The sequence below is a fragment of the Mauremys reevesii genome, linkage group 3 (genome assembly GCF_016161935.1).
Source record: "Mauremys reevesii isolate NIE-2019 linkage group 3, ASM1616193v1, whole genome shotgun sequence".
NCBI classification, from domain to species: Eukaryota; Metazoa; Chordata; order Testudines; family Geoemydidae; genus Mauremys; species Mauremys reevesii.
In genome coordinates, this window is record NC_052625.1 from 38,396,487 (window position 1) to 38,422,576 (window position 26,090).

At 39.7% G+C, this 26,090-nt stretch overlaps 1 protein-coding gene across 10 annotated transcripts in view; it reads right to left on the reverse strand.

Annotated features, from left to right (window-relative positions):
* The window catches only part of THADA (THADA armadillo repeat containing), a 335,835-nt gene that overhangs the window by 261,940 nt on the left and 47,805 nt on the right, over positions 1-26,090 (reverse strand). For 9 of the 10 annotated variants that reach the window (XM_039529575.1, XM_039529574.1, XM_039529572.1 and 6 more), the window contains exons 22-23: positions 23,183-23,292; positions 5,758-5,890 (exon numbers count right to left, since the gene is read on the reverse strand). In XM_039529575.1, coding sequence (XP_039385509.1) covers positions 5,758-5,890; positions 23,183-23,292 — 243 coding nt within the window. Of the gene's footprint in view, positions 1-5,460; positions 5,595-5,757; positions 5,891-23,182; positions 23,293-26,090 lie in introns of those variants that run through there. The other variant, XM_039529581.1, reaches the window with a different exon arrangement.

The following is a 26,090-nucleotide window of genomic DNA, read 5'->3' on the forward strand; positions in this document are numbered from 1 at the left end:
GATACGACATGGGTTGGTTGGAAAACAATACCATTCTGCAAAAACAAAGTTTTTGAAAACTGTTTCATTCTAACGTGGAATGAAAATGAGACCTTTTTGAAATTTTTCATGAAAAAAGTTTCAAAAAAGGTCTCATTTTCAGTCACTCGCCCTCACAAATAAAAAAAACAAACAATAAAAACAGAACCAAAAAAAGTCAGAAAAGTCATCAGTTAAGATTATAATAGCAACATTAACCACCAGGCCATACAGTCAGCATCTCCTGCTGGAGCTGTTCCACTTTGTATAAATAATTAAGTATTCATTGGCCAGAGACTTGCATAGAATGTAGGAAATCCATGTTCAACTCACTGCTCTGATCCCCACCATCCTACATGAGTGCCCTATCCACCAAGCTACTAGCAATTCTATGGTGGGGTGCCCTGGCTGATCAGTCTCTCAGTCTTAGTCTCCTCTCACCCCCAGGCTCCATCCCCCCACGTCCCAATTTCCTGGATCTCAGAAACCTCCCCCAATGAATTTTCTGTCAAAATGGAATTTTTCAACAGAAAAAAGTTTGGTTGAAAATTTTTCAACCAGCTCTGGATACAACCGTTTGAGTGTGAACTAAAGAATATTTCTTCAATCATACTGAGGTTCATTTAAGCAAACGTGTGCATGCCATTAGTTTTGTTGATTCAAAGTGCTTACAACAACTGTAAGACTGGCAAAGAATATGAATTCAGCAAGCCAGACAGTTGCATGAAGTGTATGTAGCTTGTAAGCTCCAGCTAGACACATGCACACAAATGCTCTGCCACAACTAGTAAGTTACATGCAAGAAATAAATTATGACATTAAAATTGAGTCATTAATTTTTTCATTTTAGATATACTTAATATATTTCTCTTTATACCATAAAAGGGCCGTCCAGAGGATTCAGGGAGCCTGGGGCAAAGCGGGACAGCTGCGGCACTTGTACTCACCCGGGGGCGGTCCGGGTCTTTGGCGGCATTTCGGCGGTGGGGGGCCCTTCAGTCGCTCCGCATCTTCGGCAGCACTGAAGGGCCCCCCCCCCACCGAAATGCCGCCAAAGACCCGGACTGCCACCAGGCCAGGACTTGCGGGGCCTCTGCAGGACCCAGGGCAAATTGCCCCACTTGCCCCCCCCGGGCGGCTCTGTACTATAAAATTCATACTGTAAAACAGAGCATGTGTAATGTAGATGAATTAACACTGCTTATATTATCTTAACTGTTGCATTTCCGGAATTTTGTATTTTAACAATGTAATCTTTATCCAGAGGGTATTGTTAACAGTTGTATATGCACCCATAACTCTCACTTTGGATGTTCACCTGGTGTATTTTATCTATTCAAAATAATGGTGGAGACTAAGGAGAATGCAGCTATTTCATATGTAGATGAAAGGAGGAAACACTGTGTTAGTATAATTACTAGGGCTGTTGATTAATTTGGAGTTAATTGCAGCTAACTCATGTAATTAACTCCAAAAAAATAATAGCAATTAAAAAAATTAATTGTGATGAATCACAGTTTTAAATGCACTGTTAAACAGAATATCAATTTAAATGTATTAAATAGTTTGGATGTTTTTCTACATTTTCAAATATATAGATTTCAGTTACAACACAGAATACAAAGTGTACAGTACTCACTTTATATTATTTTTATTACAAATATTTGCACTGTAAAAATGATTAAATAAATAGTATTTTTCAATTAATCTCATACAAGTACCATAGTGCAATCATTTTATTGTGAAAGCACAACTTACAAATGTACTTTTTTGTTACATAACTGCACTCAAAACCAAAACAATGTAAAACTTCAGAACCTACAAGTCCACTCAGTCCTACTTCTTGTTCAGCCAATCACTAAGACAAACAAGTTTGTTTACATTTATGGGAGATAATGCTGCCCACTTCTTATTTACAATGTCACCTGAAAGAGAGAACAGACGTTTGCATGGCACTCTTGTAGCCAGCATTGCAAGGTATTTACGTGCCAGATACGCTAAACATTCATATGCCCCTTTATGCTTTGGCCACCATTCCAGGGGACATGCTTCCATGCTGATGACACTAATTTAAAAAAAAAAAAGTGTTAATTAAATTTGTGACTGAATTCCTTGGGGGAGAAGTGTATGTTTCCTGCTCCGTGTTTTACCCGCATTCTGCCATATATTTTATGTTATAGCAATCTCGGATGATGACCCAGCACATGTTGTTTGTTTTAAGAATACTTTCTCCGCAGATTTGACAAAATAGAAGGAAGGTACCAATGTGAGATTTCTACAGATAGCTACAGAACTAGAGCCAAGATTTAAGAATCTGAAGTGCCGTCCAAAATTTCAGAGGGACTGGGTGTGGAGCATGCTTTCAGAAGTCTTAAAGGAGCAACACTCTGATGCGGAAACTACAGAACCTGAACCATCAAAAAAGAAAATCAACATTCTGCTGGTGGTATCTGACTCAGGATGAAAATGAACATGAGTTGGTCTGCATTGTGTTGGATCGTTATCAAGCAGAACCCAGCATCAGCATGGACGCATGTCCTCTGGAATGGTGGTTGAAGCATGAAGGGACATATGAATCTTTAGCGCATCTGGCACACAAATATCTTGTGACACCGGCTACAACAGTGCCATGCCAACGCCTGTTCTCACTTTCAGGTGACATTGTAAACAAGAAGCGAGCAGCATTATCTCCTGCAAATGTAAACAAACTTGTCTGTCTGAGCAATTGGCAGAACAAGATATAGGACTGCGTGGATTTCTAGGCTCTAAAGTTTTACATTGTTTTATTTTTTAATGCAGTTATTTTTTTTACATAACTCTACATTTGTAAATTCAACTTTCATGATAAAGAGATTGCACTACACTACTTGTATTAAGTGAACTGAAAAATACTATTTCTTTTATTTTTACAGTGCAAAGATTTATAATAAAACCAAATATAAAGTGAGCACTGTACACTTTGTATTCTGTATTGTAACTGAAATCAATATATTTGAAAATGTGGAAAACATGCACAAATATTTATATAAATGGTATTCTATTATTAACATCACAATTAATCGCGCAATTAATCACGATAAAATTTTTTAATCACGATTAATATTTTTAATCGCTTGACAGCCCTAATAATTATTATGACAATCAAAATGGACAATAAAATGTGTACTGCTGTAACATCCTCATTAACTAAACATTATTTTGTTACAAACTAGTACTAAAGTGCACGGTTTCTATAAATGAAAGTAGTCACTAATTCTACTAACTCTTTGAGCACAATCCTTTCAACCTGTGGAGTACACTTCAGACACCATAAAAATACTCGCTGGAGACACTTCACTGAAACATCAAGTCCAGAGCACAACATGTGCACCCTGATTTTGGAAGAGGACCAACTTAGTGATTTTAGTTTAACTATATATTTATTACAAGAACAATAAAATAGTCAAGATGCTTATGAATGCAGGTGCTCAGAAGTGATGCAATATTGAGGAAGGGGGCAGGAGAGAGGGATACTAGATAATCAAATAAATAAATAAATAAAAATCACACAGCAAGAATAGATTACATTCGGGGGAAAAGAATCAATGTCTTTAACTCTGTTTTTACAGGGAAGAACCTCATATAGAATCCACTTCAATAACCAATATTAAGGCATTTAATACCATATCACATTGCAAAAAATAAATGTGAAAGCAAAACCTCTGAGCTATTCAGCCAATGGAAGCACTGATGAGTACAGAAACTGGGAGCATGCACAAAGGCAGTAACTGGCACTTTTAGCAGTGTCTTTGAGGGAAAACATGGAGCATGGAGAGAAGAGAGAGGAAGTATTGAGGCAGTATGGAGACTAACATTCAGCAAAAACATAAGAAGGCTAAAAATGTAATGTTATCATAACATAGTACAAAAATGAAATAAAGCCCCTTTCCAACTACTTCCTCTTATTCTTCCCAAAGGAATCACTCTCTGCAGTTTAAAGATTTATTTTAGGTAGCAATATTTTTAATCTGAAAGGGTAATTTTAGAAATGCATGTAACCTTACAGAACATATTATAAAAGCATTAAAACACAACAGAGCAAGTTTACTGAGCCAGTAAAACATGTCTCAGGAGACTGATGGCAAAAAGCCACATTGAGTCTTGCATTTATGACCAATAAAACAAGATATTTTATGTATTAATGCCATCTTTTTAGGATACTTTATAATACATACTACAATCTATATTTTGGATTATTTAAATGCAACAGTCCGTTTCAGGGTTCATTAATTTTACTGAGAATCACAAGTGTGCCTGGAGTTATCCATCAAAGAAAAACAAAATGGAAAACCAGAAAGAAAATTGTACATATTTTATCTTTGTTTTATCCGTCTCATTTCTTCAACCAAATGGTTTCAGTTCAATTCCAAAGCTAGTTCCAAATCTCCATTTATAGGTATTTTAATGGTCAGAATATGAATTTAGTACTCCCTCTGGGATTGACAAAGCAGCACCTTCCAGACTAGTTTATCCAAACAGGTATGGCAGGGACAGTGGCAGTGTAAACTTCCCCACCAATGTATGTCAACCTCGGCCTACAAAGACCAGTTTTAGATAAAAAAAAGGATAATGTTATCCTCATTTAGTGCTTATCCATCTTGTTTACAGATGCCAATTCATAACCTGGCTTCTCAGAATGCTATTAATGGTGCCAATTAGTGCTAACTGTGCTAAATTTTGTGATATGAATGGGACACTTGTCCCCAGCAATAGGGCTGAAGCCACCAAATTAATTTCATGTATACCACTTGCAAATATTAGAGGGTAAGAATTTTTTATCTTTATCAATCGGAGCAGGATTTGAAAGAAAAACTTAAAAAGAGAAAGAGCTTACAATTTCCAACACCACCCAGTCTCCCCAAAATACTCCTTTTATACAGAAAATCTGCATTGATAGTAAAGGATTTTCTCAATCATAAATCAGTTACCATCACTGCACAATCTGTAATATTTTACAAAAAGAAAAGAGAAAGGGAAAGGGAAGAAAAGAAAAGGACAAGAAAAAGAAAAAACATTTTCCCTCCTGTCTCCGAACTTCAACAATGTTGAATTTTTGGCTTTCAAAGAGGGGTAGAATTGCTCAACCATATTTTATTTGAAACAAAAAAATCCAGACATCATAAAATGTATAGTGTAAATTACAAACATAAGAATGAAGGTTCTTGACTCATGTCCCAATTACAAATATAATCTATCAAATACAGAAGAATTTCCATTTGTTTCAGTATTAGTGTCACTAAAATGGAGTTCAGCTCCATAATGGAGCACTCAAATGAAAACAGGCATATTCTTCACAATGCAATATCCACATTTTTATTTATCAAATAAAATAAGCAGCTATATTTACAATCTCTGAACATACATTTGACAGATACCACACTGAAACCACAAATCTCATGTGCGCTCATCCTCCAGAAACCCCAGTCAATGGATCCACATCTCACGGCGAATTATACTCCCATTTTGTAATCCCAATTGCATGAATGTAAACTGGGACAAAATGTGGACTCCTGCCCGCATCTATGTTCACAAAGTATCTAGAAGGGGCATAATTTGACCCAAAATGAGTGAAATCGGTAAACTCTCGCCAATCTCACAATGTACTCACTGATACTTCTCAGGGATTTATATGCCTCACAATGATGTGGCAATAAAATGAATGCAGTCATATGAAGTTACAGGTGCAACATTAGTAGGTACCTGTATGTAGAATGGAATTCCAGCACTGCGTCTAGTTGCACATAGTTTAGAAGAAGGATCACAAGATTTAATTTCTTCTAAAACATTGTACAACCATTGCTGTGGCAATGTACGTAGACTCTCGTTAGTACATCTAAAGAGACACAAATAAGCATGCATAAGTATTTAGGATAAACAAGTTCAAAACAAAATTGAAAGATAATAAACTGTGACCTATTGCTGTTGCAGAGAGTGCTATTTACCTTTATTAACTAAGACCATTTTTTCTTAATGTGTAGGATTGATATGCACTTAATGTGCAGGATTGATTTGACTTGACCAAAGTTGGGAGAAATATACAACCCATTTTGAAAAATGGGAATACTCATATGCCTTACATATTTGGGGATACTAAGCATGGGAGTTGTATCCAGGCAAATAAAAAGAAAATTAGAGACACTGAAATAGATCTAGTATTACATGCCTGGTATGCTGTATTAAATGGTAATTACAGTATTTTAAAATCTTGAAGAGATTATTATTTTAAGCCACCGGACACTTTTTTGCAGGGCAGAAACAGAGGTGCTGCATAGAAGTAGAAACCACCAGAGGGATCCCATCTGACTCAGCAAGTTTCCTCAGGGAATGCTATGAGGAGCAAAGACTGGATCAGGAGCTCCCACCAGCATTTCAAAGGGTGCAGTATGCAGTCGTCTGTTCTGGCTCAAGTCCATGGCCATGCCCTCTCCCACTTTGATGTGGCTAACCCTACTAGCATCTCTACCTATCAGGAATGTAGCCAACCCTTGTGCAAAGCCATGAGGTGGAAGGGAATGACGTTTTCCCCACATCTTCACCCTGTAACCTGTACAGATGTGTGAGGAAGGGAGCAGGAGAGAAGAGGCAGGGAGAATGTGGGTGCATGTGTGTTTCACTTACTCATGGATTTTTCCATATCTCAAAAACTGGACATAAGAAAGTTTCATCTAAAAAACATTAGGTGAGCTGGTTCCTAGCTACTTAAGAGACCAACTTTTTCCTAATAGCTGGGAACAGCCAAGATGCTTCTGTTAACAGTCCCCAGATTTGAACTTTAGGCAGCCCCTAGTCCAGGGGTTCTCGCAACAAATTTTTTGGTGGCCTCAGACTGCGGCCACCAACTCTTGCTCGTGGCCACACTACCACTTTTTCCTAAAATTATTTATTTTTCCTAACGTTAATAAAAGTAATATGCACATATATACATCCAAATCATTATAATTTATTTATGTAATGTTTTGGGTTTTTTTTTGCAGACTCAATAATAAAAATCATGCACAGTTAACTCTATTCTTTACCAGCCTAACAGAGTAGAAATGCAAACAAGGTGCTTTGCACGTTCTTGTCTTTTTTATTAGTGTTTCTTTTGCTTTTTTGGTAAAAGTGGTTGTCTGTATAGCAATTCTGAAGTAAATTTAAAAATGCTTTTACATAATAGAAATCCAAATAATAATGAAAAACATATCTGGATGGCTTGGGTCTGGAGAGGGGAGGAGAAGGAAGGCACGGCTGTGGCTGGCCTGGGGCTTCTCCGGGCAGGTAGGGGGACTCGGGGTTTTGGCCAGCCCAGAGCTCCTCTGGACAAGGGGGCGGGGACGCTATGGGCAGGTGTCGGGGGTGAGTCTCAGGGCTTTGGCCAGCCCAGGGCTCCTCCAGCCGTTGGAGGAAGGGTGCTCGGGGCTTCTCTGGGCAGGGGGCTTGTGGCTCCAGGTGCAGGAGGTCTCAAGAGATCCAGCTGCCAGGGGTGGGAGCACAGGCAGAAGGGGTGCAGTCGGGGGCTAGCCTTCCCAAGGGGGGCTCCACCTGCTGCCCATGTGCCCGCCTCTCATCTCCTCACCCCTATTCACCTGCTGTCTCTCTCCTCGCTCCCTCACCACTGCTCGACTCCTCACTTCCCTGCCACAGACACTCCCCTGCCCACCACGAGAATTCCTGCTCAGTGGGTGGCTCACCGCTCACCTCCTTACTCCCCTGCCTGCAGCCAGACCTCCCTGCTCACAGCTCACTGCTCGCCTCCTTACTCCCCCACCAGAGCCCTCTGCCACTCACCTTGCCGCTCACCTCCTCCCCCCTGCCCACTGCTTGCCTTCTCATCCCCTCCTCACCTTGCTCCTTAAGCATTGTGTTCCCCACTTGTATCTCCAGAGAGGCAACATGTGCAGGAGCAACAGGGAGGAAGCGGAGGGGCTGATGCTGAACAGGAAACTGCCGTGGCCGCAGGGAAACCCCCTGGTGGCTGCATGCGGCCACAGTGGCTGCATTTGAGAAAAAGTGCCCTAGTCAGAGTGTTCTTAATGGAGGATACTGCCCTCTGAAACTTTACTTCTCTAATCTATTCATCACAGCCTGACTTTACTGACCTTCAGAGTGCTACGTAAGGCCCATGTGTGTACTCATCCCTCTGCCTGAGGCAGGCCATTTATGAAGGAGTCTAATGTTTAAAGGAATTGGTTAGGTAAGTAGCTGGTTTGTCTTCATTATAGTGCCTTTGTGCAATATAAAATCACCTTGGGGACTGGATGTAGAATGAAGGTGGTACTATCTGGCTAAGGCTGACTAACTATGGCCTAGTCATACACAATGCACCTGAAAGCTTATGAAATGAGTGTATGTTCAGTACAAATGAATTAAATAAAATGCTTCTGCAAACCTGAGCAGCAGTATTGCAAAGCTTTTATAATGCTAGGTCTCTTAAAAGAGTTTAAAATAAAATACGTTCAAATAATTCTAAATGTAAAATACACAAAAAAAACCATGCAGCTAGTGAAGACAGCAAAAAACAAAGGTACAATTCATTACCAGTACTCTGACTTATTTGTCAAGTGTCTAAACTGCACTTTTGCCATGAAGTATTTTTCCTCTGCAGTTATACAATCTGGCATTCCCTATGAAACACTCTCACAGGGCAAATAGCCCTAAAAATAAATACTTCATCAAAATTACAGGAACAGCCTCAAGCAAAAGACTTTTGGGCAGGAGCAGAACTTCAAGCCTACTTCAGTCCCAGGCGCTGCCCAAAGTTCAACAAAATATAATTTAGTCGGCCAGAATAAAACCTACTCCTTAACCATTATATAGCCATTCCAAATGTAGCTTTTGCAGTTAAAATTAGTTTTTCCATTAATGCCATTTTATATCATTATTAAAAGCACTAAAACATTTGCCTTGACACAGCCTGTAACAAATAATGATCAGTTATGGTTAATACAACTGCAATTATATTAACCCTGTAGGATTTGCTGCTGCCAAAACACAAGTCCTAATTACTCTCCCATTTTAGTGGCCTCCTGCTAGCCCCATTTGACAACCTGGGTGGTTGAAATAAGAAGTCTAAAGTTAAGAGAGAAGACAGGAAAGGGCGGGGGGGCGGGGAGAAGAAAGTTAAGGCTGAAGAGAGCCTTCCACTTTTATCTTACTTCTTTCCCATCCCCAACATCATATTCCCTCAGTTTAAGTGTTAAAAAGACATCAAATTTCTACCACCACTGCTGTCCCCCACTCCATTTCCAACTCGCTAGGTTCTTATCGACCCCATCACTGTAGTATCTGACCACCACCTAAATATTTAAAAACACAATCTGTCTGTCTTATTCCCTCCCTACCCAGCAAAAAGGAAAAGGAAAAGAAAAGAACCAGCATGCCATGTAGCTAGGCAACAGTCACAGTAGGTCCTCTACCTTTTGTAAGGGCCAGTTAAAGGAAGGACTCCTGGATACCCAATCCCTCCCTAGGACTGGGCACCACCATGGTTTCCCTACATTGCTTCTCTTCCTTCTCCCCTTTTCACAGCTCCATTTCAAGCAGGTAGTGCACCTCTAAACTACCATCCTGACAGCCACCTCAAAAGTGTCAGAGAAACATGGCTTCAAAGAAAGTGAGTCACACAACATTACAAGATCCACAACCAAGGCAACCAGTTGCGACATCTTCCTCTGGACCTTTTACAACATAATGGTCACGTCTGTCCTATCTTTGTTTTACATAGCCTACTGTTGGCCTTCCTCAGATGATTTAAGACATGGGCTGGCTTTCTATCCTTTTGTACACATGGATGTGACAACTTTCCAGGGTTTTGACCAACCAGTAATTCTGGTGGTTACCTCAGACTCCGTGACTCCATTTCAACTATAGTATACTACTACTACTGCAGATATTACTGTTTTAATTGTAAATACCAGCATTACTGGTCCTATTTCCTTAATTCAAACATGGTTTAAACTTCTTATTTTAGCTATCCAAAGAATAGTGCTTAAGTCTTCAGTATGTTATCTCAGCATTAAAACAAACATCCTATGCTAACATTTATGGTGGTACAAAAGAGAACAAGGCAAAATATTAGGGAATATTTAAAAGCTACTATGCTGCAGATTGCAAGGGGTTGCATTATATTATTATTATCTTACTGCATATTTTATTTTTAAATAGATTTTACCTTAAGAGCTAGCAGAAAGAGAAAAATATACTGAAATACAATCTAAGACATTTCAAACGCTGAAGTTGCCACAAGTAATTCTATCTTGTTCAATCACTCACCCAAACCCAAGTTTTTTTGTGAAAGCTAAGTGTTACTGCTCTAAAGTAAAAGACATTAGAGACTATTGACTTTTAAATGGAGGAGACTACTCCCTTATGCTTGGCAACAGCATCTCTTATGGCCTGGCAGGCAGATTATTGTCATAATAAGCAGGTGGCCTTGAAATTTAAGAATAATGAAGCTTTCCAAGGTAAAAATTGTGTTCAGAAATGTGTTAAGACCACTAATCTGTATCAGCCTGAAGTATTAATTATTTTTGCCAGACGAGTAATTGAAGTATATAATTAAAACACCACACAGTAACTTGATATGCAAATGACTTCAATTGCAGTTCAGTGAGTGGTTTTTCTGATTTATCTATCTTTCTTCTAGTTAAAACAATTTCATGCCTGGCCAGAACAGCTATTCTGATCAGTTTCACTGAATCCAATAAACCTGAGACACAAACTGCCAAAAACCAGGTAATTCAAAGCTAAGGTTGAGCCTCTCTCCATAACTCATAAGGCTGTACTCTCCTCCCCACACAAAAATTATTGTGTATTAAGGATGAAGGGTCAACCTTGGATCTAGATATCCTGAATTTTTGAGGCTTGTAGCTTAAACTTCATATAACTAGAAGTGGTGTCTATGTTAGTATATCTAAATTCAAAGTTTAAATCAGTTTAATCCTACTTGCCCTGGGGAAACTCATGTCATCACTTTGCTCTCCAGTAGTCCTACTGTAGTTTTCTTTTTGTCCCGGATGCTATTATTATTTGTAAACTAACATCCATAGCGTGTTTGGTGCTTTACAAACCAATAAGAAGGCCTGCCCTTAGAAGTTTATTACAATCTAAGGTGAAGTTGCCCCAGAAAATGTGCTTCATAAGAGGGGTTCCCTATTAATTAAGAGCAGGTACAATAACTTTACATTGCCATCCTTGCCCCACTCTTTGTAGCCTCGGCATAGAAGACGTGGATTTCTCAAGCAATGTAACAGCTCACAGGCAGCAGTTACAAGTTGTTATAAATCAGAGCAGTTCTGGAGACATCCTTAAATTTCACTGAAGACTTGATAGAACTCTGTAATAGGGAGGTGCAAAAAAAGATATAGAGCCACCATTACCCCTACTCTTTCCCTGCACCCAGAGAGTAGGGGAACTGAAATGGAGAATCTAGCGCACAGTGAAAGTTTCACAGGTGAATAATGTATTTAGACATTTGTAGGGGTTCCAGTGTTCTTTTTAAACTGAGTACTTTTATAGTTATCTACACTACAGTGTCTGAATATATAAGTGTTTGGCATGCTCTAGAAATCACGGGTAGGGTTTTTTTCTAAATGGTGGGCACAGACATGGTGATTTTGAATAAGAAATCAGTTTCAAAGCCCAGAAAGATTGAAGTTACCCATTTTAAAAGTACAGAAAGTCATCCACGCAACTACCATTTATAGGTGAGGATTTCACTTTACACTGAAAAATTTTACAAGTTATGGTAAAAAGGTCAGTGCATGACTTGAAGGTTTATAAAATGGTAATTTACTTCAGTGATCTGCCTGTTAATGAATTTTAAATTACATAATACCAGCTAACCAGATTTTAGGGGTTTGAGAAGACACGGGAAAGTTATATGACTTCTCAAGGGTCACAACAGTCAACAGCAGAGAGGACTGTCTACTCCCAATCCCCTACTGGAACTCTCCATATAGCTTCATATACTGCACTTGCAGATGTTCAGCATACCACTAGAGTGATAGATGGATAATTTCCAAGGAGTTTGGATTAAATGTATTAGTCCAGCTGACTCCAAAATGACTCCTTTAAGTATTTTTATTTGAGACCAAATGCCATAGCTTCCTGGTGACAATGTGTGATATTAACTGAATTCAGTACACAATGTATAAAATAATTATTACGTCATTTCCTCAAAGTGCTCCAAATACGTTTTTCTTAAATAAAAGAAATCTACTAAGCCCTAAATATTTTATACCATAGTTCTCTGCTTCATTCTTCCCCGGGGGGGGGGGGGGGGGGGGGGAGGAATAAAATTTATTTTTTTAATTGATTTTTATTTAAAATCAGATTTTATTTAAATTACATACATTTTTAAACAAACATTAACAATTAAATTTTAAATTCTGACATCCTATGTGAAGGCCTAACTTACTATAATCTATTAAATAAAAAAAATTATTAAACAGTGCATGCTTGTCACCAAAGCTTTAAAGAAAGTCAAGCCACTCTACTAAAGCCTGGTCTACACTAGGCGTTTAAATCGGTTTTAGGAGCGTAAAACCGATTTAACGCCAAAACCGTCCACACTAGGAGGCACCTTATATCAATTTTAATGGCTCTTTAAACCGGTTTCTGTACTCCTCCCTAACGAGAGGAGTAACGCTAGTATCGGTATTAACATATCGGATTAGGGTTAGTGTGGACGCTGATCGACGGTATTGGCCTCCGGGAGCTATCCCACAGTGCACCAGTGACCGCTCTGGACCGCAATCTGAACTCGGATGCAGTGGTCAGGTAAACAGGAAAAGCCCCGCGAACTTTTGAATATTTCCTGTTTGCCCAGCGTGGAGCTCCGATCAGCACGGGTGGCGATGCAGTCCGAAATCAAAATAAAAAAAGAGCTCCTGCATGGACCATGCGGATGTGATCGCTGTAAGGGCAGGCAAATCCGTTCTATCAGTGCTCCGTTACAGAAGATGAAATTCAGAATCCTTTTTTTAAAATCTCCAGACAGACGCCATAGCAGGGACTCAGCGCACTGCAGCGTGACAAGCGTAACGGAAAGCCAAAGAATCAAATGGACGCTCATGGACTGGAGGACTGAAGCTATCCCACAGTTCCTGCAGCCTCCGAAAAGTATTTGCATTCTTGGCTGAGCTCCAAATGCTTCTAGGGTCAAACACAGTGTCCGCGGGTCAGGGCATAGCTTGGCAATCTACTCACCCACCCCCCACCCACCCCCAGAAGTGAAAGGTAAAACAATCCTCTGACTTTTTTACATGTCACCCTATCTTTACTGAATGCTGCAGATAGACACGATGCTGCAGCCGTCAACACCAACATCCTTGCTCCCCCCCCCCGCCATGGGCGGCTGATGGTACAATACGATGGCAATCCATCCTCGTCATCAGCATCAGCTGATCGTACAAAAAGATGGAAATCCATCCTCATCATCAGCCTCAGCTGATGGTACAAAAGGACTGGTAACCGTCCTTGTCATCAGCCTATTGGCCCTAATTTTTTCTGGTGGATGGATGGTGCAATATGGCTGGTAACCATCCTCATCATAGCAACAGGGGGCTGAGCTCCATCAGCCCCCACCCTTCATGTGTAAAGAAAAGATTCAGTTGCCCCTGGACTAGCAGTGGGATGCTGGGCTTCTCTCCTACACACTGCTTTATGTCCTGTCTGGACTATCATAGCAGCTGGAGGCTGCCTTCCACTCATTTCTCACTAACAAGTCAGTGTGTCTTATTCCTGCATTCTTTATTAATTCATCACACAAGTGGGGACAATGCTACGGTAGCCAAGAAAGGCTGGGGGAAGAACGGAATCAACAGATGGGGTTGTTACAGGAGCACCCCCTGTGAATAGCATACAGATAATAATTTCTGCAGGCTCTGACACAGAGCAGCTGTGCTCTCTGGTTCTATGATACGGTGGTTCTCTAGCACACTTGCCTATATTAGGCAGCACTGATTCTATTTTTAGATACCAAAAGGAGGGATTGACTCAGGGAGTCATTCCCAATTTTTGCTTTTGCCCCTGGCTGATCGGCCAGGGGCACTTATGACAGCAGCTAATGGTACAAAAGCGATGGAAGGTGCAATATGGCTAGTAACCAATCTTGGCTTTGCGCCTGGCTGATTGGCCAGGGCACTAGCAGCAAATGGTACAAAAGGACTGGTAGCCATGATCATCCTCAGTTCCAATTTATGGAAGGGTTTGGATGGTGCAATATGGCTAGTAACCATCTCTGCTGTCATGCAAAAGCAAAAGCATGCTTCTGTGTAGCGCTGCTGAATCGCCTCTGTGAGCGGCATCTAGTACACATACGGTGAGAGTCACAAACGGCAAAACAAGCTCCATGATTGCCATGCTATGGCATCTGCCAGGGCAATCCAGGGGAAAAAGTCGCGAAATGCTTGTCTGCCGTTGCTTTCCCAGACGAAGGAGTGACTGATGACATTTACCCAGAACCACCCGCGACAATGATTTTTGCCCCATCAGGCACTGGGATCTCAACCCGGAAGTTCCAAGGGGCGGGGGAGGCTGCGGGAACTATGGGATAGCTAGGGAATAGCTACCCACAGTGCAACGCTCCGGAAATCGACGCTAGCCACGGACCATGGACGCACACCACCGATTTAATGTGTTTAGTGTGGCCGCGCGCACTCGATTTTATAAAATCTGTTTTACAAAACCGGTTTATGCAAATTCGGAATAGTCCCGTAGTGTAGACGTACCCTGAGAGAAGTCATTGGCTAACAACATGGAATCAGTTTATTGAAGAGTTAAACCAGCTTTTGACTGCAGTAGCTTTTTCTGCTCATACAAGGAAAATATTCTCTTCATTTCAGTTTATTCAACTATTTCAGTTCAATGACTAATTCATTCAAAGTTGTGAAACCAATTTGGAGACGAAAATGCAAGAAAGCTTGTTTTTCTCTTCCATCTATGGATAAAAACTAGGTGTGAGGATGAGCTCCACTGGTTCTAAAATTTGAACGTGGTCACCTGAAACAATCAGTTCAATTCGCTAACTACTTATTAAAGAAGGAAAATATAACTCAATTTTAAATGAAAACCATGTTTAGATTAACATTTTTCTTATTTATCCAGCACATTTAAAGGCTGTTTTATTTAACTAATAAAAAATTTAAATGCTGCTTAACATTGGACATTTGTCATTGAATGCCAGTTCCCATCCAAATAGTGTGTGACACATCACAAGAATAAATAAATAAATACATCATTTTGTAAACGCATCATTCACCATTTTCTAACATGTTAAAAAATGTAAAAATTAAGAATCTGAATAAATGTATGGTAAGCTGCATAACTGCTAAAAACATGTATAGCAAAAATTAATACCCAATTTAGTGTAAAAACTATATTTAGTTGCAAATAAATATGTTTTATTGGTTACCAACCAATTAGAATCACCTTTACTTCAGGAAAGTAACTAAAAAATACAAATGCAAAAAAAATCAGTCACGTTGATTTAAATTGGTGATTTTCAAACTCGGGTACTCATACCTGTAAGGGTACATGAGCTCTCATCAGGGGGTACACGAAAAATCCTGTAATGGCGGAGAATGCATTTTATTTAGTAAGACTTGGCAATCTGACCATGGATATATTATGATCTTGTCTCAGATGGGGTAGGCAGTAGATTACATTATTTGGAAAGGGGTCTGCAGCCTAAGATGGTTTGAAAACCACTAATTTAAATCAATCCACCCTGTTCCTCCCAAATGAATGAAGCCCTATAAATGTAACTGTGGAAGGACATTCCATTATGTTCTGAAACATTAATGTTTCCATTAATGAAACAGAGAGGGTTACAGAGCTCCCAGTATATTGAACGGTAACTGTATAACATACAACAGGCAGATTTTGGACTGAGTGAAGAAAGTGAGAAGAGAAAGGCAGAAATTCAGTAGCCTAAGCAACAACCTGGTGATAATGAACATGCTATTTCAATAAAGAAAGCCGCACAGGAAGTGGACAGAGATACCTGATGGGCAAAGAAAGAAAGAGCCAGATATCCAGAATGAACATAAAGAAGTCGCGCAGAAGAAACTTCGTATCTCTGGTGAAAGAAGAAATGAATGCTGAAGAGATACAGAACACTACAAAAAAAAGAGGGGGGAGGCGGAATTACAAGAGCAGCTGAACAAGTGTTGTGCTACAGGGCCAAAACGAAGAAACCTAGGTGGATAACAGATAAAGTGCTGCCGCTGAGTGACAAGCATAGCAAGCCGAAAAGAACAAGAAGGAGAGCGAAAGTCTAAGAGCAAAGTACAAGTCTGACCAGACAGATAAAACAGAAAACAAAGAAAATAACCAGATAAGTAAACAACATAAAGAAGAATGTGCGAAGAGAAATGTGACATGGGTTGTATCACAAAGTCAGAGAAATTAATGGAATAAAAAATCTGAAAAGGTCAGCAGCGAAAGGCAAACGCGGACAAAAAACTGACGGCAAACAAGTAAAGACTAAACAATGGAAAAAATATTTTGAAGAACTGTGCAATGTGCAGAACACAGTAGATTAAATAGTTCTGGACAAGCTTCCCAGCAGAAACAAGGGCGAACAGAGGCCAGAATTCTTAGAAGAAATAATAAAGATCTTAACAGAAGTTTGAAAAAAAAAAGACACCAGGAAGTGACAACATAACTGCAGAGCTGCTGCAGGCAGACGAGGACACACAGCAAAGGTAATAGACCAGCTCTTCAAGATTTACAAAAGATAGCAACTGCCAAGCGAATGAGGGAAAGTGGTAATAGTACCAATCCATATAAAAATGCAGTAAGAGCGAGTACAAGAGCTACCGAGTAATCAGCTTATTAAGTGTACCAGGAAAACCAATCACCAAGACGTTGCTGAGTAGAACGAAGAGGTATGTGGAAGCAGCACCTGCAGAGGAACAGGCTGGATTTTGACTAAGGCTGTCAATTAATTGCAATTAACTCACACGATTAACTCAAAAAAATAAATCACGATTTAAAAAATCAATGGCGATTAATCACAGTTTTAAATCGCACTGTTAAATAATAAAATACTGAAATTTATTAAATATATTTGGATGTTTTTCTACATTTTAAAATAAATATATAGATTTCAATTACAACACAGCATGCAAAGTGTACAGTGCTCTCTTTATATTATTTTTTATTACAAATATTTGGACTGTAAAAATTATAAAAGAAATAGTAATTTTCAGTTCACCTCATACAAGTACTGTAATGCAATCTCTTTATCGTTAAAGTGCAACTCACAAATGTAGATATGTTTTTGTTACATAACTACACTCAAAAATAAAACAATGTAAAACTTCAGAGCCTACAAGTCCCCTCAGTCCTACTTTTTCAGCCAATCATTAAGACAAAGAAGTTTTATTTACATTTACGGGAGATAATGCTACCTGCTTCTTATTTACAATGTCATCTGAAAGTGAAAACAGGCATTGCCATGGCACTTTGGTTGCCGGCATTGCAAGGTATTTACGTGCCACATAAGCTAAACATTCGTATGCCCCTTCATGCTTCAGCCACCATTCCAGAGGACATGCTTCCATGGTGATCACGCTTGTTAACAAATTAATGCATTAATTAAATTTGCGACTGATCTCTGAGGAGGGAAGCATGCTTTCAGAAGTCTTAAAAGAGCAACACTCTGATGCGGAAACTACAGAACCTGAACCATCAAAAAAGAAAATCAACATTCTGCTGGTGGCATCTGACTCAGATGATGAAAATGAACATGCATCGGTCTGCATGCTTTGGATCATTATCAAACAGAACCCATCATCAGCATGGACACATCCTCTGGAATTGTGGTTGAAGCATGAAGGGACATATGAATCTTTAGCGCATCTGGCACACAAATATCTTGGACACCGGCTACAACAGTGCCATGCCAACGCCTATTCTCACTTTCAAGTGACATTGTAAACAAGAAGCGAGCAGCATTATCTCCTGCAAATATAAACAAACTCGTTCATCTGAGCAATTGGCTGAACAAGAAATAGGACTGAGTAGACTTGTAGGCTCTCAAGTTTTACGTTGTTTTATTTTTGAATGCAATTATTTTTTGTATATAGTTCTACATTTGTACGTTCAACTTTCATGATAAAGAGATTGCACTACAGTACTGTATTAGCTGAATTGAAAAATACTATTTTTTAAATCATTTTACAGTCCAAATATTTGTAATAAAAAAGAATATAAAGAGAGCACTGTACACTTTGTATTCTGTGTTGTAATTGAAATAATACATTTGAAAAATGTAGAAAACACCCAAAATATTTAAATAAATGGTATTCTATTATTAACAAGGAAATTAATCATGATTCATTTTTTTAAATTGCTTGACAGCCCTAATTTTGATCAGGATGAAGCACAGTAGATCAGTTATTTGTAATAAGACAGATACCGTAAAAGTACACAGAACACAACCAAACCTATTACAACTTTATAGGCTTCAAATAAATTTTTGATAGCATTGAGCAGAAAGAATTATGAAAAGTTATGAGAATGTATGGCATCTCCAAAAAGTTGATCAAGCTGATAGAAAGCATCCACAGCAAGTTGATGAGTGCAGTGACAGTTGACATAAAGCTGACTGAATGGTTCAGAATGACTGTAGGAGTGAGACAAAGATGCATGCTATCACCAGATTTGTTTAACTTGGTACTGGAAGCAGTAATGACTGTAGCCCTGAGAGATGAAATTGGAGGAGTGTCATTATATGGTGGGACTGTGCATAACCTCAGATTAGCAGACCATACTGACTTCACAGCACTGACCAAGGAGGATTTACAGAGAATAACTGACAAGGTAGACTGAGAAAGCAGAAAATTCAGATTAACAAGAGTCGGGGCACAAGTGGCAGGTGTGCGCCAAATTCTTCACCGGACTCCAGTATGGCCTCTTTAATGGGAGTACCAATTTTGAAGGAGCGATAGCCTGGAGAATATCCAATAATGCTTGGATTGTAAAAGGATGTGAAGATCTTGTACATTTCACCAACTCCAGCATTGGCAGAGTTAAGGTGAGAGTTAACGGGACACATTGGGGCATTGCTGAAAGAGAGTAGAAACAAAATTACAGACAGGATTCCTGTTCTAAAATATTGACAGTTTTATGTATGAGAGAAAGATCTCTGACCCCTGTCCAACAGATGGACCCCATCTCTGTGACCCCTCCCAATTTTCCCAATTAATGATCTTCCAGCATTCATTAATAGTTTTCATGCAGTGTTGGGGTACACTGGCACAGCTGTGGAACTCAATGGCTGTGGTACGGTTGGAGAGCACTGGCAAAGCGGCAGGGTGCACCGGTAGCTCTTGGGCTGGAGGGTAATTGGGGTGCACTGGCAGAGCTGTCGGACCCAGGGTGTTTGAATTTCGCTAGCAGAGCTGTGGGGTGCAGAGTAGTGGGGATGCAGGAAGATTGGGGTACCTTGGCAGAGCTGTTTTGTTGAATGCCATGCCTCCCTCACCTGAGGGGAGCCAAGAGAAGTAGGGTGCTATCATCCAACCCAATTTATGCCCCTCTTCATAACCACCCTCCCTTTACTATAGTCCAAACGCTCCCCATAAACTCCCACTGAACAGTCACACGACTATTTTTCCCCCCAACAATACTTTGATTACTGCCCCTCCCATGAAATTATATATATGGAGATATACCTATCTCCTAGAACTGGAAGGGACCCTGAAAGGTCATCGAGTCCAGCCCCCTGCCTTCACTAGCAGGACCAAGTATTTATCTTTTGCCCCAGATCCCTAGGTGGCCCCCTCAAGGACTGAACTCACAACCCGCGGTTTAGCAAGCCAATGCTCAAGCCACGGAGCTATCCCTCCCCCATGCCTTACAAACTGTAGCAACCTTCAGTCACTCAGTTCAAAACTCCTTTTGTTTCAGGTGAGGTCATGTGATTACCTTATCCTTAGATGTTAACTGAAGAATGAGTTCACAGCCATCAATCTATGATTCATCCAGTCAGTAGTACCTCCCAGTTTAACAGTACACAAGGCATTAGAAAATAAGTGAAACTAAAAAGATGCATACTAGACATCCCTAATTAATCGCCTTTTGTTTCATCCTATCGCCTACCCTTTGCCCACTGTCATCTATTTAGAGCAGGGGTGGGCAAACTTTTTGGCCTGAGGACCACATCTGGGTATGGAAATTGTATGTAGGCCATGAATGCTTGTGAAATTGGGGTTGGGGTGCAGGAGGGGTGAGGGCTCTGGCTGGAGCTGCGGGCTCTGGGGTTGGGCCAGAAATGAGGAGTTCAGGGTGCAGGACAGGGATCAGGGCTGGGGCAGAGGGTTGGATGTGGGAGGGAATCAGGGGTGCAGGCTCCGGGCGGCACTTACCTCAAGCAGCTCTTGGAAGCAGCAGCATGTCCCCACTCCGGCTCCTTTGCGGAGGTACAGATAGGCGGCTCTGCGCACTGGCCCATCTGCAGGCGCCGCCCGCAGCAACTCTCATTAGCCGCATTTCCCAGCCAATGGGAGCTGCAGGGGTGGCGCTTGGGGCAGGGGCAACACACGGAGCCCCATGGCTACCCCAAAACATAGGAGCCGGGGGGGGGGGGGAGAGACACATGCTGTTGCTTCTGGAAGTCGACACGCGCACTTGGCGTGGCCCCCAACCTCGTTCCCCAGCTGGAGCACGGGAATAGGGCAAGCCCCAGATCCCACTCCCCAGCAGGAGCTCAAGGGCTGGATTAAACAGGCTGGAGGACCAGATGTGGCGCCCGGGCCGTAGTCTGCCCACCCCTGATTTAGAGCATAGTTTATTAAAATCACATATATTCTGGAGCATAGTCTGTGTCTTTTTACCTTTCAAATTCACCTAACAAAAGTCTTGACATTATAAAAATAATACCACATGGCAAATCCCCCTTGAATTTGATAGGAGCGGGGAAGACCCTTAAAAAAGAAAGGTGGCTCATACAATCAAATTATGCAAATTCCCCCTTATATTCAACACACAGGATAGCCTCTCAATACAGATCTACTATTTGTATTTATTTCGTTGTTTGATTGTTTAATACTGAACTCTCTTTATATCTGAAGAAATTTCAAATCATTTATAATTAACCAACAAGGCTACAACACGGCATTTAGCATTTCAGTTCTAAGGACAGTAATTTGATTTTACTGTTAGCTTCATCTGAAGCAGAATTAAAGTTACAAATTTAGATAAGAAAGAGAAAGAGTTTGATTACTCCAGAGACTTGCAAAAGAGGACATCAGAAGTAATTAATTAATTTCAGTTAAAAAAGAAAGGTTGTTCCATGCCCAATATTTCATTCTGCAGACTTATGAGGACTTGGATGTAATAGTAAATATTGTTATTAAACCTATGGGAATAGATATTAAGTAGCAGCTGTTACCCAACAGAAAGCAGAATATTTTTTTGTATCCCAACCTGGCATATGGTAGGAAACATCAAGTACAAATGCGCAAGCCTATTCCCATCCAGATAGGATTCACTTAGCTGATGGGATAATATAGATGAGATGTTGTTTAAGGAAGCTGTCTAGCTGGATGGGAGCCCACCACAACATGTACTAGTTGTCCATGATAGTGGATAATCCCTTGCTAACACAGGAGAAGTACAAAGATAAAAGGTGGTATTATATTTTCTGAACTAAGGTTGCATGAGGATTAGTATTCACAGTTTAAGGCTGGCAATATCACAGGGACACCTTTGGACAGACCAAGGAGATCTGTCTGATGTGTCAGAGGCCTGCCTGTAGGTTAGCCCATAATAATCTTCAAAAAGAGAATTCCATAAAAGATTGGTTTCCTGCAGAGAAGCCAAAGTGCCCCAGAGGTCTCAGGGTCCCACAGTGATTAGTCTCTTATCTTGTTTTACATATATCTACATTGAAACTGGATTTAGTTCTTCCACAGACTCAACTAACTGAACATATTGTTTTCTCTATATATCAAATTTGGTTACCTTTAAATCACCCGTTTTGTATCTCAAAGGTGGCTAATGGTGCCAATTTTCTTATAAGCAGAAAAAACTAACCACATTACTACAAGTAGGTTGACACTCTTCATGCTGTTGAAAAACTTGAGTTTCAACCGTCTTAGCAGGTCCCATGAACTGCTACCTCAGCATCCAGTGGCTGAGCCTACACTAGTCTCCTTTCTGAAAAAATTCCCCCCGACACAGCTAAAATTGGTACAGCTCTAATACAAAAGGTTATATAAGAAAGTAAATAGCAGCTCGTCTCGTGAATCTGCACAATAGTTAGACTCTTTGAAATCAAGGGAAGAAATCCTGACTCCAGTGAAGTCAATGGCAAAACTCCCATTCACTTCAAGAGGGACAGGATTTAATACAGTGTATAAACAAAATGTTTAGGCTTTTGTCAGCTTTGCTGCTCAGAAAAGCATAGTCATTAAGGGAGATTTTGCATTTTGGTTTGTCTCATTAAAAACTCAATACTGTCCCTACTTACCCCCTTTCCCTAGGTCTCAAAGCAGCAATGCAAGCACTTCACTATCTATTTTGTGAAATTATTCTCTAAGCACATAATGGAAAATCCACCCTTACCTAGGCACAGAGGCAGTTCAGTTGGTTTTGTTCTCATAGGAAAGTATAAAAATAAAATTACAGGGAAAAATCATTTTCAGGTAATTTTCCAAAAGTCAGAATACACAGTTTATGCAATGAAAATTGACGAGAATTTCCAGGAAAATATAAAGCTGCTTGTTGAATATAGCAAATTTACTACTCATTCTCAGATTTTAAAAACTGCAGGATCCATGGGATTCACTCCAATTTTCCCATGCGCTCCTATTAATTTTTCAGTAGGTAGCACTACAGAAATTAAGAAAAGGGTGAGTTGTCTGTTTTATTTTTCTTTTAAGAACTAGCCATTTAACTCTTACCATTCCAACTCGAGTGCCTGGATACAACTAAAATAAAACAGTCCATACAGTCATATATCATGCAACTAATTCCAAACGATGTACACCTGAAGCTATATAAATCCTCATTGAAATCAATGGAGCTCTACAAAGGTGCAAGGCATTGTTTGCACAGTCAGTTGCAGAATCAAGGCCATAGTTTGTAAAACTGTTACACACTTTTTTTAAAATAAGGAATATGTGGGTTTTACCTGGAGAGTATTTCAGTGAGCATCACAAAGCCAGTATAAGCTAATTCAAATGCCCCTCTATGCCTTGACTGCAAAAGATGATGTTTAAAGTAGTCTCCTATATCTTTAACCTAGAAAAAAAAATTAAAAATGCAAGTCATGATTTGAGTTGATACAACTAGTACATTTATTTACACAAAATACTTTGAGACTGAAATTTCAAACAAGTGTTCCCCAACGGTGTCAATACCACCTTATGCCTTTATACCTCTCATTTGAGACACAACAACATTTTCTCAGGTTAAAAAGGTCAGATAGTTATCAACAAAGCAAGGAAAATACAAAAGTAGAATGCAAGTGGTGAAAGGCATTTTAGTTTAAACATAAGAAAACTATCCTAAAACATGCTAGACTCAATTCTTGTTCTCAGTGCAGTGTCATTAACTGCAGAACAAATTATAGAAGACTGTAGTGACCTATGTGAGTCACTGATTTCCTGAGCTACAAACAAGATTCTCTCATGCGGTTTTACTCAGGATGTTAGCAAAGGGCAGAGACAAATGTACACTGAAGAACATGAATGGAAATAAACATTTGGAAGGGTATTTGTGAAGAGAAAAGGATTCCTATTATATTTTAAGTAGCTGGCCCCTTACATCTCAAAACATGTTACTTCTTAAATTGGGTAGCTTTGTTCACAGCAAAAGAAAAACAGATTGCCAAATGAAAAGTTTTGTATTTAGTAAGAAAATATACTTTCTTTTTTACAATCTGTGGTCATTAAAAACCTTTTAGAAGCTTGAAAAATAGTCTACACTGTCCATTTAACTGTTTAGTATAACAAGAACTACACTTAAAATGTGAGATACACTAAAATGTTGTCTTCAGAGAATAAATGCCACTGACATCATGTCCTATAATTCTATTAATAAATCAAGTGTGTAAGCATCAGTACATCTTCAGAAATGCCAGGATTTTATTCTGCAAAAAAACAGAAAATTTTGTCAATACTACCTATTATTCTCAGTGAGTTTCCATGATGACTGTTTACTAAAGTCACACAAAAAGCAGATTACTGAATCATGTGACAAATCTAAAATGATTATACATTTTTAATGCCGATTCACAAAAGTTCAACCTGACAAGCAGCTCAAATAAAACTCAGGAACAAAATTATGCCCACTCATTTTGAGTGATAACTAAAAGTAACAGTTTATAAACTGCAGAGGATACTATCACAGAACTTAAGCCAGGTGCATATAGTTTTCCACTTCTACTGCTTCATAATGCATTTTATCCAAATTCTGGTAAAGTAAAAGCTAGCACCAAACAGAAGACATTTCCCCTTTTACAGTCAAAGGAAATCTAAATATTTTTTCATCATATATTATGAAATCCATATATTAAGATACAGGAAGAAAAGGGTATCAATACTTGCAGATATTTGAGCTAAACTCTCTCCTGAAGTGCATTTTAATCCAAATATCATCTTAGTGCACATATAAGATTTTAGCTTTCCAAGCAGAGGCAGATGTAAATCTCTCCCTTCTGAAATGTTTTTCACACACATAGCATTGGCAATCCCAAGCATAGAAAAGTCATAAATCAAGATATTTTAAAAATACATTTGGAGTTCTTTTTCTTTGCCTCTAGCTTTTCAAGCTTTAGGAGTCACATTTTCAAGATTTTCTCTATAACCAGGAGGACTTGAAACTTGACTGCATGTTCTAGGATTTTAATACCAAACATTCAGAGACTCATGAAAAGACTGCAAGAGATGCAACACTGCTATCTAGATACAGATACTGACATTTTATATATAAACACACCTGTACTTACTAGCAGGCACAGTCTTTACTACTGAGCAGAATCCCACTGAAGTCACTAGTCCAGTAGTAAGAGAATGCAAAATTAAAGCCTTAGTATTTCAGTTTCATATGTGAATGGTAAACACCGATGAGCACAAAGACAAAATTTACCTTTTTTGGCCAAGTGATGGCAATTTTATGGACCCTGAAGATATGTCCCAAAAGCAACCTGTTCTGGCAGCAGAGGAAAGGAGGATTAAGACCACAGCCACTCCAGGCCGTCAGCCTCCTCACTTTTTGATTCTCAAATTCAAAGCACCCTAACACTTCCTAAACCTACAAGGACCACTTCATTCCCAGCCCTGACAAAAGCCATAGCCCCAAGGCCTGCCACAGTATGAAGCAGCCACTGGGCCTTGCATGAACACCATATGAATCTAACGTCTTACTTCAATGAAGCTGGGCTAATAATGAATTAGAAAAAAAAGAGCATTATCCCTAACTGCCAGCTGCAGAGAATGGATCAGTCAAGAGCTGCTTCTCCCTGACACTGTCCCTTTATAGACAGACACAGTCAGCCAGCTCTTGAAAAAGAACTCCTGAAAAAAGCACTGAGAATTAGCCGTGGCAGAGGCTCTGACACAGGACAGCCACGACTGGCTGCCAATAACCATTGCTCACCCAAAGGTATGACTCCATATATGACCTATGGTCTGGCTGTGAAAGTCCAACCCTCTTCATACAGAAACTGAAAAGCTAAGCAACTGAAGTGCTGAGCACTTTTAGTGCTTACATCAAAGCACCACTTTCCAAGTTCAAATCCTGACATGGGTGAGAGAAGAATCTGATCTCATCATAGTTTGCCACTGCTATTTCTCCACATCACAAAACCACCAGATCATTTTGCACAATTAGCAGTCTAAACTCAAGAAAGGCCCAGGACTGGAAAAAAAGGAATATTATAGATCAAAACTGAAAAGGATTGGTAGTGCTGTGCCAGGTGGTTTGTCCATTAGCTGCTTGTCTTACATACCTGGCTTAGAGCAATGCTATTAAATTTGCTTTCATGAGTTTTCAAATGGACTTCCATTTAAATGGAGTGAACTTGGTATCAAGTAATA